This window comes from Lipotes vexillifer, unplaced genomic scaffold, assembly GCF_000442215.2.
Source record: "Lipotes vexillifer unplaced genomic scaffold, Lipotes_vexillifer_v1.1 scaffold542, whole genome shotgun sequence".
NCBI lineage: Eukaryota > Metazoa > Chordata > Mammalia > Artiodactyla > Lipotidae > Lipotes > Lipotes vexillifer.
Genome location: NW_006773166.1, coordinates 1,241,097 through 1,253,917, shown reverse-complemented (window position 1 = coordinate 1,253,917; position 12,821 = coordinate 1,241,097). Strand labels below are relative to the sequence as shown.

Here is a 12,821-nt window from a genome sequence, read left to right as displayed (position 1 = left end):
TAGCACAGGGAGATCAGCTCCGTGCTTTGTGACCACCTAGAGGGGTGGGATCGGGAGGGTGGGAGGGAGACGCAAGAGGGAGGAGATATGGAGATATATGTATATGTATAGCTGATTCAGTTTGTTAAACGGCAGAAACTAACACACCATTGTAAAGCAATTACACTCCAATAAAGATGTTTAAAAAAAAAAGAAGAAGGGCTTCCCTTCTCTTCCCTTCCCTTCTCTCACAACAGTGGTTGAGAGTCCGCCTGCCGATGCAGGGGACAAGGGTTTGTGCCCCGGTCCGGGAAGATCCACATGCCGCAGAGCGGCTGGGCCCGTGAGCCATGGCCGCTGAGCCTGTGCGTCCGGAGCCTGTGCTCCGCAACGGGAGAGGCCACAACAGTGAGAGGCCCGCGTACCATAAAAAAAAAAAAAAAAAAGAAAGAATATGTGCTCTTCTGTGAGATGCATCCATGTGGCTCTCTGAAGGCCAATCATTCTCAATGCTGTATGGCATTTTGCATGAATAGATGACAATTTACTATTCCATTCTACCGCAGATGGACATTTGGTTATTTTCTAGGTTTTGGCTATCATGACTAATGTTGTTATGAAGATTTTTGTGCATGTCTTGGGTTGGACATATGTAAGCATTTCTGTTGGTGTATACCTAGGAGGGGAATTATGGAGTCATGGGACAAAAATATTCAGCTTTAGTAGCTATTGCCATGCAATTTTCCAAAACTAGTTGTACCTCTGTGCATTTTAAAAGTTAATAAAGTCCCAAACTACCCTATGAGATAGGTATTATCATTCTCTCTCTCTCTCTTTCTCTCTCTCTCAGACGAATCAAAGACTCAGAGAGTTGCCCAAGACTAAATAGCTATAGTAATGACAGTCTGGGTTTAAATACAGCCCTGCCTGACGCCAAAGCCCACGCTCTGCATCCCTACCCTGAACTACTTTCATATTTCGGAGAGAATTCATGTCTTCACCCTCCCACCCCACCGCCGCCACCCCACACCCCCGCCTGCAGTAGAGCCTTTGCTGTTGAGTTAAGATAGAGAGTACTGAGTGTGAGGGGCTGCCTTAGTGGTGTAGTGTCAAGAGGGGCATAGTTTAGTTGACAGAGTGAATCTCTGAGGCTGTTGTGCAAGGATGAGCCTGCATTCCCCTCCAAAGCACCTGGGGATAGAGCATGCCCAGGGACATGGGCAAGAGGGGTGTAGAGCATTGGTGGTGGGGGACATCTGACATGTCTCTCAAGTCACAGTCTTGCCAGGTATGAGTGGCCATATGAAATGAAAGCTTCTGTTGATGTGTCAATGACAGTATTTTTTTAAGGTCTAGTATTAGGAGTGTATCAGTCAGGACTCTTGGTTACAACCCAACTAAAACTTACTTAAGCAAGGAGAAAAAAGAAAGTTTTGGTTCATGTAATGAAAGTCCCAGGATCCATTGGGCTTCAGGTCTGGCTACATTTAGGTGCTAAAACATCACTAGAAATCCATCTCTCAGCTCTACTTCTTTGTTGTCTTCATTGTTAGACAAGATTATCTTGAATAGTAACAATGGTATCTCTCATCAATTCTGGATTTCACTATAGTTGTTTGACAATGAGGTAGAAAAAGAGGGCCCTTCTCCCACCAATTCCAGAAAAAGTTCCAGAGTGAACTCCAGTTTGACTCAGTTTGGGTGACAGACCGATCCTTAAACTAATCACTATGGCAGGAGGTTGGAATGTCCTAATTGGCTGAATTGTGTCACAAGATCTGGGGGTGGGATGAAGCCCACCTAAATGACCTGGACTCAGATTGATGGTGAAAATCATTTTACCTTCAAAGGGGGGCAAGGGGTATGGTGAAAGGGAGGCAAGTAGAACCAACAGAGAGCCATTATAGGGACTTTCTGGTCCTGATGAGGGACATAAGAAGGATGCTGATGAGAAGTTCCAGAGCAGGGGTCCCCAAACCCTGGGCCACAGACCAGTACCGGTCCGTGGCCTGTTAGGAACCAGGCCACCCAGCAGGAGGTGAGCAGCGGGCCAGCAAGTGAAGCTCCATCTGTATTTACAGCCGCTCCCCTTCGCTTGCATTACCGCCTGAGCTCCGCCTCCTGTCAGATGGGGGGGGGGGCAGCATTAGATTCTCATAGGAACGGGAGCCCTACTGTGAACTGCGCATGCGAGGGATCTAGGTTGCGTGCTCCTTGTGAAAATCTAACGCTTGATGATCTGAGGTGGAGCTGAGGCAGTGACGCTAGTGCTGGGGAGTGACTGCAAATACAGATGATTGTTAGCAGAGAGGTCTGACTGCACAGAGGCCATAATAAATCAGTCGCTTGCAGACTCATATCAAAACCCTATCAGTGGGTGGCAAGTGACGACGAGCTCAGGGCTCCCACTGATTCTGCATTACGGTGAGTTGTATAATTATTTCATTACATATTACAATGTAATAATAATAGAAATAAAGTGCACGATAAATGTAATGCGCTTGAATCATCCCAAAACCATCCCCCCTGCCCCGGTCCGTGGAAAAATTGTCTTCCACGAAACCAGTCCCTGGTGCCAAAAGGTTAGGGACCGCTGTTCTAGAGGAAGAACTGGCAAGCCCAGTCTGAGGCACTGAGGACAGTAATCATCATGCCTTCCCACTGACCGTGGTTCTAGACACAGGCCCCACTTTCCTCTGAGTCTGTCAAGGGAACAGAGGAGCTGTAGGGAGGGAGGTGGAAAGGCACATGGCAGCCAGATCTTCTGAGCTGTGCCGATGGCAAATAGCCCATGTGTCGGAGTTGTGTGAGGGCCCTGCTGCCTCCTAAGCAGCTGGATTGTGAGACGTTTGCAAAGATGTGAACCCCCCCATAAGGAGTATGCCGTTTAATAATTATGCAAATTAGCTGGCAATTAGATAATGTCACTCCCTTTCCCTCTCCTGCTGGATTCTCACACAGTGGACAAGCATTTTGAGCTTCTGCACCAGTCTGGGCCCTCCATGTGGGCACTGGAGCAAACCACCTGCACGTGCGGCTGCCTGCATCCTCCTGTGGCTCAGGAGAGGGTAGCAGTTGGCCTACCCTGTAGAGAGCACTCCCTGGCTCCCATTTTCCCATTTCTTGAGCCTCGCACAGCCCTGCCAGAGGCTTAGAGAAGGCCAAAGGGTAAATGCCTGGGGCAGCTGGCTCGAGGCCTGTGATATTAAATGTAAGGTCATCTCTAGCTCTTGGCTGGGCCACTGTGGCAATTTTCTAGAGGCTACGGGAATGTCCACAGTCCAAGAAAGAAATGGAAGGGCTTTAGGAGAGAATGTGGGCAGACCATAGGGTGTCAAGTCTAGATTAACCCACTTCTGATGTTACCAGTCCTGAAATCAGATTCCACCTGGCGCCTGTGGGAGAGAAAGCTTGTTTTTCCTCGGTTAGCCTTTTTGACTCCCCAAGATGCAGGCAGGGGAACGTCAGTATCTCCAGTGCTGGTCAGGGCTGGAGGGGAGGACTGCCAATCTGATGGAGGAGGCTCAGCAGGTGGGATAGAGTGGTCACCCCTAAGCAGGCTGGGTAAATTCCCATGATCCTCCTCACAGCAAGTGGTCCTGGGCAGCTTAGTTCTTAACTCGTGGGTTACCCCAGATCACTAGACATGTGCTGCTTTGTCCTGAGGGGTCATCTGAGGTGGGCATCCAGGGAAGTGTGGAGGCGCAGGATTGCCGTCATTGTACAAAGCGGGGTGGTGTGGAGGCCACCGCGTGGGACAGAAGTCAGATGATCCTCAGCCATGCTCTTCAGCTTCTATTTTTACTGTTCATTCTTCCTGTACATGTTTCCTGAGCTCCCACTCCAAGCCAAGGCCCTGTGGCAGCACCATGGTGAAGCAGTCCATGCCCCCAGGTTGCGTCCCATGGAGCTTCCAGTGCCTGGACTCTTTATTGCTCTGCTTTATGTCTCTAAAGTACACTTTCCCCCACTGCCTTGTGATGCCCCTGAAGGCGAGAACCATGTCTTACTCTGCTTAGATCCAGGAATGGCTGGAAAAGATCGGACCTCAATAAGTAGTTAGATCGAATTGAGCAAGTCATTTAATTTCTGCAGACACATAAGAGACTTGCAGGGGCCCAGAGGTGAGCTGACATCTAGACCAGTCTGAAAGCTTCTGGAGCTATCCACTTAGAGGGATTCCCATCTCCCTGCTCATCCATATCACTGAGCCCTCCATCTGAATGTCCTTGCCTCCCACTGAGGGTCCCACTGGCTTTAGCCATCTGAGCCTGGGCCTTGCTTGAGCTGCACTCCTTGGTCTAAACGGGCAGGACAGGGAGTGGAGAGGGAGGTGCAGCAGCCAGGGTGGCGTCACTGAGAAAACACTTGCCCAAGCCTCTGGGGCTCACACGCCGTGGGCTCCATCACATAGCACATGATTTTTACATTCCCAGCTCATTAATATTTACTGGCTTGGGAAACTCCTTTGGAGAGGCTTGTGCTTCGTGCTCATGCCTGCCTTGCTCCCCACTCTTCTAAATCAGATGCATGATAGGGGGAGGGGACAGGGCAGCTGCTGTCCTCTGAGCACATTCCCTGAAAGTGGCCCCGTTTCAAAAATTTGATGAAAAAAATATGTAGACATGGCAGATGTTAGGACCAGAAGAGCCCTCTTTGGGGACAAGCATCTCCTCTCTCCCCTGGGATGTTGCCTTTTGCCTTGGTTGGCATAACTCACCTCGTACAACGATCACGTTCTTAGAGACTAGGTCATCACTCATTCTCTAGCTGCCTGATACCCACCTCTGGCTTCATGTCTTCCACTCACTCCACTCCAATAGCACCAGCCTCCTTGCTGCTCTTCAGACATACCAGCCTGCTCCAGGCTTAAGGTCTTTGCACTGACTGTTACTTCTGGAACATTCTTCCCAGATATTTATGTGGCTAATTCTCTCACCCTCTTTGAAGACTTTCCTTAAATCTCATCTTCTCAGACTCTGATTTGTGATGTTTGCCTATTTGTGTGGTGTAAATATTCCTAGCATAGTTGATTTCATGCTACCAAAGTGTCATCAACCAGCTCAAAAATTTCTGAAATTTTAATAGTTGGTTCTCACATTCCGCATGAGTTGGCACCTCCACACTGCTGTGCCCGTGTTCTAGTAAGCATCCCTTGCACCCCTGGAGGTGCCCATGCCACACTTTGGGAAACACTGCATGGACAAGACCTTTTATACAACAGAGGCTTTCCTTATGATGGATTTAATCAGCCTCTTTTTGGTTGGGCTTGCTTATTCAGGGGAAATAGGAGTTTGCTCCTGCTTAAGGAACAGTGTTTTCCTCTTCAAAGCCGGGGTAATAACTAGCTTTGCTAATGTGGTCATCATAAAAATAGTGGACAGTGGTCTGACAGAGACCATGGTGAATTATCAAACATGCCTATTAATAGGCAGCAACTTGCATAGCTCTTGGAAATTGCACTCATTGCTCTCATGTGAACACAGAAGTCTCTACTCGGCTATGTGGCCAGAGTCTGCTTTCAGAAACCAGATCACCCCTTGACTGGGTGCTGGTGCATTTCCAATCAGTATAAAACACGCATAACGTGCTCTAGGTCTGTGACATTCCTCAACTGTTCATTTGTTGTTCATTCTGCAGTTTTTTTAATTAAAAAAATGTGTCTTAATATGCTATCCCCACTTCACAGACATGTGCACACTCACACGTACAGACACTTCTTCTCGTCCCTTCCTACCTAGAAATTAGGAAGGAAAGAAGGTAGTGTTTATTGTTCACCTACTATGTATGTAGCCTCATGCTAGAATCTTCCAATACATGATCTCATTGAATCTTCTCTCCAACCTTGGAAAAAGTCTTTTATTTTCTCTACTTTATAAATGAGAAAATAGAAACTCAGATAGATCAAGACATTTTCTCAAAGTTCCACATACAAGAACTAGGATTCACTCAGCCTTTTTCTTTTTTTTTTTTTTAAGGCTCAAAGCACATATTTTTTTCAATAAGACCTTTCCCCCAACATTTAGTTAAGAGATGAGTGTTTTTTGCTCATTACTCACCTTCTAATTTATTTTCACTGATTCCTATAAATATTTCTCTCAAAAATTTAAAGGTGAGGGTCTGTCTTAGGGTGCCTACACCAAACACTGGATTGTCAAACTGAAAAAGAAAAATCTAAAAAAAAAACCAATGTCATTTTCATGTTCATGTCTTTTAATAGGTAAACGAGTTAAAATTGTATGTGTGTATTTGAGTGTATAAAATGTTAGCACTTATCTTAAAAATAAATTTCATCTAAGTGACCCTGTGATATGAGTATTGTAAAGGTGCACTGATATGGCTTTGGGGGTTTTATACTATTTTTGCACATGGAAAAACTGAGTGCATCATTAGGAACTGAGCTTGGGGTCCTGATGTGGCTCTGGAAGAACCCGGGCCCTCCCTTCTGTTTGAAGCACCAAGCACTGTGGGAATCATTAGAATAGCCTGGCTTGCAGTCAGCACTCCATCAATATTTGTGAAATGGGATGCAGTCTTTTCCTGACACGTGGCCCTGATCTTTGTTTCCTTCTCCCCCACCCTCCCCTTCATCCTGCAGGTCTTTTCTCTGGAGTCCTGGGAGGCAGGTCATGGGCAGGACTGCCTCTGGCCTGCACCATGAAGTCTGAGCCTGCTTCCACTCTGCCCCGGGCCCTGCTCTGCCTGAGCACTCAGCCTCCAGCTGATCCCTTCCCCGCAGCCCCCTGCTGCTAGGAGGCAGACCTTCAGGACTGTTCCTTGGCCTGTTTCTACCTTTCACCTGACTCACCTCACTGCTCGCTCCTCCTCCATCACGGCCCCCCTGACCCCAGCCCTCTCCCCGGCCTCCCTGGCTGGGGTGTTTGGGGGTCCACCGGGAGGACGGCATTGTTGAAGGCTTCCACCCACCGTGCACTTTCTCCTCCTTGAATCAAGGCCTCCGGATCCACATGGATAGCTGAGATCTTTTCTTGGAGAAGGACACTTTGCACCCTCACTTTCTCAGCCTGACTGTCCTCCTCTACTGCTGCCCTGTCTTTCCCCTCTTTATTGAGTTTCTTGCTCGTGTGAGCATCTGCGGCTGTCTTGTTCACTTTCCTCCTTCCTCCGCCTCTTGATCTTTGTGCGTGTGCCTCCTTCCCCTTGTGTGTTCTCTATCCCCCACCCATCTCCTCTTCCTCCCTCCCTTCTACTGCAAAGGGGGATTTCCCCCCGAGGGCTGTTCCCTGCCTGTCTGCCCCTCCGGGGCTTGATCCCAGCAGCCACGATGAGCTTCACCATGCACTCGGTTTTCTTCACCCTGAAGGTGAGCGTCCTGCTGGGGTCCCTGCTGGGGCTCTGCCTGGGCCTTGAGTTCATGGGCCTTCCTAACCAGTGGGCACGCTACCTCCGCTGGGATGCCAGCACGCGCAGTGACCTGAGCTTCCAGTTCAAGACCAATGTTTCCACGGGGCTGCTCCTCTACCTGGATGACGGCGGCGTTTGTGACTTCCTCTGCCTCTCCCTGGTGGATGGCCACGTGCAGCTCCGCTTCAGCATGGACTGTGCCGAGACCGCCGTGCTGTCCAACAAACAGGTGAACGACAGCAGCTGGCACTTTCTCATGGTGAGCCGTGACCACCTGCGTACTGTGCTGGTGCTTGATGGTGAGGGCCAGTCTGGGGAGCTGCAGCCCCAGCGGCCCTACATGGATGTGGTCAGTGACTTGTTCCTCGGCGGAGTCCCCGCAGACATACGACCTTCTGCCCTGACCCTTGATGGAGTACAGGCCATGGCCGGCTTCAAGGGATCAATCCTGGATCTCAAGTATGGCAACTCAGAGCCTCAGCTTCTGGGGAGCCAGGGTGTCCAGTTGGATGCCGAGGGACCCTGTGGTGAGCGTCCCTGTGAAAATGGTGGGATCTGCTTTCTCCTGGATGGCCACCCCACCTGTGACTGTTCTACCACCGGGTATGGTGGCAAGCTCTGCTCAGAAGGTAAGGCCCTCTTCCCTATTCCTGTATCGCTAGAGGCCCACTTGGGTTGGGTAAGGACCAAGACCCCTGACGGAAACCAGCTCTATCATTGAAGTGCATCTTTAGCTGCATGTCAGATTATTGCGTCCCTTTCCCTGAGGAGGTGGTAGAAATCCTTTGCTTGCTCTCAGTGGAAAATCCATCAGAACTCAGCAGCAGAGAATCCTGACTACTCAACTCTGGGCTCCTTAGGCAAATATTTGGCTGTACTCAAAAAGCTAGATAGAGTAGACTACAGGATCTGTGTCCCAGCTGAGTTCCTTCCACCGCAGTGCAGCTTAGCAGGATGAGCCCAAGGTGAGAAGTCAGACAGAAATGGGCAAAGTGGTTATCTCTGTCCCTCCTGATCCCTTGAGAATTGGGCCCTTGGGGATAGATGGGAAACTCCCCATCACTTCTTCCTCATCGTCCCTAACATAAGGAATGCCTGTGCAGAGAAAAATGCGGGAGATGGACTGCAGGTCCACACTGGGCCCTGCTGTAAGTCCAGCCCTTCAGCTGTGCCCCTCCTCCTGCAATCTTATGGAAGGTGTCTACCAGGTGGACAGGGCATCTGGGGATGGGACTTCTCGCCTCTTTGTTCCAGCACTAGGATTTTCCACGTGTGCTTCCTCTTTCCTGTCCTCTCCTCTCCTGGTGCGAGAAGGCACAGACAGGAGCACTGTCCAGCCAAGCCCCCAGGGGAGCTGGCAATACCCAGCCTGGCCTTGGAGAACCTCCCAAGTTCAACTACAACTTCCCAGGGGGAGGGAAGGAGGGATTTATGCCCAGGGACTTAGGCTGCCCTCACCCTTTTCACCAAATTCTGACTATTTGGGATTAGGAGAAAAGGGGTCTAGACTTTACTTTGACAAATACTTAGATTCCAGATTCCTGGACTCACTGAAGGCCTAGATTTCAATACCTGTTAAAGTGACAAAGTGACCATATGGGTGTGTGTGTTGGGAGGTTGGGATGAGGAAGACGTGAGGAAGTTACATCGCCTCCTATCCTTTTAGAGTTAAGCCCTCTGTTTGTTTAGAGATGTTTGTGTCACCGTCCCGTGCTGGTCTCTTCATGGAGGTGGTGGAATGTGGCTCTCAGCCTTGGTAGCCCGTTAGGATCACCTGGGGGAATTAAAAGACTCTCAGGGGCTTCCCTGGTGGCGCAGTGGTTGAGAGTCCGCCTGCCGATGCAGGGGACACCAGGCATTACGCCAGGCCCTTAGCACGTGTAAGCCAATTTAATCCCAAGGATAATTCTCTGCTTTACAAAAAAGGCTCAGAGAGGTTCAGGAATTCACCAGAGTTTCTTCACTTACGTGTTCCTCCTCTGCGTCTAAAAAGAAGCATCCCAGAGTTGATAACACTGTGTTGCATAATTGAAATTTGCTGAGAGTAGAACTAAATGTTCTCACCAGGAAAAAAAAAAAAGTAAATATGTGAGGTGATGGATGTAAGTCCCTGGAGGGGATGGGGGAGGATCTTTCACGATGTATACTTATATCAAATCAGCACGTTGTACACTTTACGTACCTTACAGTTGTATTTGTCAATTATGCCTCAAAAAACTGGGAAAAAATTAAAAAATAAGATAAAATACAACGGGGACTTCCCTGGTCATCCAGTGGTTAAGAATCCACCAGACGCAGGTTCAATCCCTGGTCAGGGAACTAAGATCCCACATGCCATGGGGAAACTAAGCCCGTGCACCGCAACTATGGAGCCCGAGCACTCTAGAGCCCGTGAGTCACAACTAGAGAGCACTTGCACCGCAAGTACTGAGCCCGCGTGCTCTGGAGCCTGAGTGCCTCAACAAAGAGGTGTGCGCCGCAACGAAGGACCCCGCATGCCGCAACAAAATCCCACGTGCCGCAATTAAGACCCGACGCAGCCAAATAACTAAATATTAAAAGAAAAAAAAAAAAAAAAAAGAAAGACTCTCAGGCCACACCCCAGACCCATTCAATCAGAACCTCTAGGGGACAGGGTTCAAGCATTTGTATATTTTTAAAGTTCCCCAGGTGATTCCATTGTGCAGCTAAAGTTGCGAACCAACAGGTCAAGGGAAATCAGGTAGGTGCGGCCAGGTGAGTGTCTTAGTGCTGACTCCCATGATCTCTTCATTCAGGTGATGCCCCACTGCCTTGGGATTTGTAATTTAAAACAGTGTCTGCAGGTGTTCCTCAAACGTTCCGAGAACTGCCCAATCCCTAAAGCAGGTTGTGGTTGATATGAATTTTAACAACTAGTAGGTATTACAAATTTTTTTAAAAAATCAAAACAAGGTTTATTTCACAGGTGATACATGCTGGATACTAGGATACTTTGGGGATCTTGTTGGGAGCCTCCTTGTAGGTCAAGTATGGGCTCCCTCGAGTGCTTCTTTCCTTTTTTGGGCTGGACATCATCCCTCCCTTCCTGTGGGTGGGCTGCAGGAGAGGGGGATGCAAGACATGCATCTCATCCTTTTTTGGCTTCTGTTTTTCCCCATTGAACCCACTGGAAGAAGGGCTGGGGCAGAGGGGTAGAGGCAACACCAACCCACAAAGCCACTTTGCAACTGTGGTTACTGAAGCACTTATCACGAGCAGGTCCCTCCTGGAGCTGACTGCAGTTGCAAAGCTTCTTGGCTTTGGAGGAAGTTCTGCCTGAAGATGCTGACGTGATCCCTTGTTTTCTCCTTCACCCAAAGGATCTGTTCTGTTCTCAGAATTTGCCTTGGAAGCTGGCATTCTTCCTTTGTAGGGACCAGGGTGTTTGCAAGTGTGTTGTTAACTTGCTGATTATCCCTGATTGCATTTTTTGTGTTTAAAAAGAACTCATTTCCTCTGGGCAGGTTTGGATCAGCACTTTTCTGCAGGAAGAATCTCTATGCTGTATATGTATACAATTTCTTCTCTCTCTCTCTCTCTCTCTCTCTCTCTCTCTCTCTCTCTCTCTCTCTTTTCCCTTTGGTTCGGTTGTGTGTGTGTGTGTGTGTGTGTGTGTGTGTGTGTGTGTGTTTGAGGTCTCCAGAGGAATCTCTTCAGAGCAGATGATAGGCAGTCAATTTTTTAATAGCTAAATACAATATGTATATTTTAATAATAGTTCTTTCTATAGGGTTCAGATCATCTCGTGGCTATGGACTGACACCTCTTTCTGTAGAAGGCAAACACACAGCATATTTCATTATTCTCTTGATACATAATACAGTAAATAAACTCTGTAGTAACTAACACTTGGTTGGTTTGGAGCAGTGCAAAGTTTGAGGTGAGGATGGATGCTGGGGCAGGTACCAGAATTTATTGTTGGTGACTTGAAGCCTGTTGATCCTGGTAATTGTCATTATGTCTGATCAATCACAAAAATGCATGTCAGGCTTTTAGAAAATACCCGTTCTCTCCACACACAGTTAAGTTTTAGAGTAAGCAGGGGAAACTCACCTGTAAACTATGAAGGGGAAAAAAAATCCCAGCTGCTAAGGGTCAAGCAGATCTGCATAAAACAAGATAAATAGCCTAAATAAATGCCTCCCCATTTTCCTAAAGCTAGTGTAAAGTGGGTAGTGAGGATGCATCTATTCCCTCCTCTCTCCCCCATTTTAAATTGCAAATGTCACAGAACTGAAACCAGGGGACTTAGTCCCAGCAGTGGGTCCTGTGTACCAGGCGTCTGATCGCCCCACTTTGCAGGATGGGCCGTGCCATTTGATTGTGTGAGGGTTTCATGCTTTAGCAGTTCAAGAGCAGGAAGGGCTGGGAAGGCTCCTGCAGCTTCAGATGGATGTGGTCGGGGCCTGTTGGAGGCGCTCTCTGCAGTCCATTAGCTTCTAGCATGCTGGCAGTATTGATGTTTGCTCGGCCCGTCTGGCTTTCCATGCCTCAGTGGCTCCAAAATATCTCCACGCTGCACCCCAGGAAGAACGCACAGATGGGCCCATCTCTTCTATTTGCTTTGGGCTATTTTGATCCCTCGTTGGGTATCTTTTCTCGGTAAGACCCACAAGACACCGGAGATAGTTGCTGTGGGAGAGTTGGGTTTAGGGGGAAGAGCTATGGACACAGTATCTTCTGTTTCCTGGGGCGAAAGCCTATTAGCTCTGGCTGCAGACTGAACTCCACACAGCCTACTTGGGAAAACTTCATTCCAAGACTCCCAAACCGATTAATGGTCACATTGAACATTCTGGCACATGACGGAGGGAGAAGGGGGTCCCAGAGTTTTACTTCTAGGTGTGATGTTTATAAATAAAACGTTTGGGTTCTCAACTTCAGATTTGTTCAAGTTGACTTTTAATCTTTTTAAATGACTTTAAAATTATGCATATCTGGTTTGGAATATAGTCCAGCTGCGGTGGATCATATTCACCTGGCTTTTTCTGTTTAGTCCAGTCTGTCCTGTTTTGGGCATCCCTGAAGCTCCCTGGGCAATAAAGAGGTATCCCTAGTGCCCTCCAGAGAGCAGCCCCCTCATGGGTCATTGGGAGTTTGTCATTACCTTGAATGTTTATTTTCAAAACATCCTTAGTTATGAATGTGCAATTTCTCAACAATCTTACAGCCATGAAGAATTGATTCACTGCCGAGGTGTATACATTTCAGTACCAGTTTCTCTACAGAGTTCACTTAGCATGAAGTCAGCCTGTTGCAGGTGGGGTGGAGCCAAGGAAGGATGGGGAAGCTTTCCCAGGTTGATCTCTACTCTCACATCTTAATACACGGGTCTACCTATGTCACATATCATTTGTATGTCCATGTTTTTAGGTTAATTCAGTGAAGAGACATGAGGTCCTCTTCAGCTGGCAAAAAAAACAAGAAGTTGGTTCATTGTCTGCTATCTTTTCCTG

General features: G+C 48.2%; 1 protein-coding gene across 1 annotated transcript in view; it reads left to right on the top strand.

Moving 5' to 3' along the window:
• Positions 1-7,264: 7,264 nt before the first annotated feature.
• Positions 7,265-12,821, top strand: part of NRXN3 (neurexin 3) — a 782,346-nt gene continuing 776,789 nt past the window's right edge. Inside the window, exon 1 of the mRNA XM_007448147.1 lies at positions 7,265-7,973. Coding sequence (XP_007448209.1) covers positions 7,265-7,973 — 709 coding nt within the window. The remainder of the gene's footprint in view (positions 7,974-12,821) is intronic.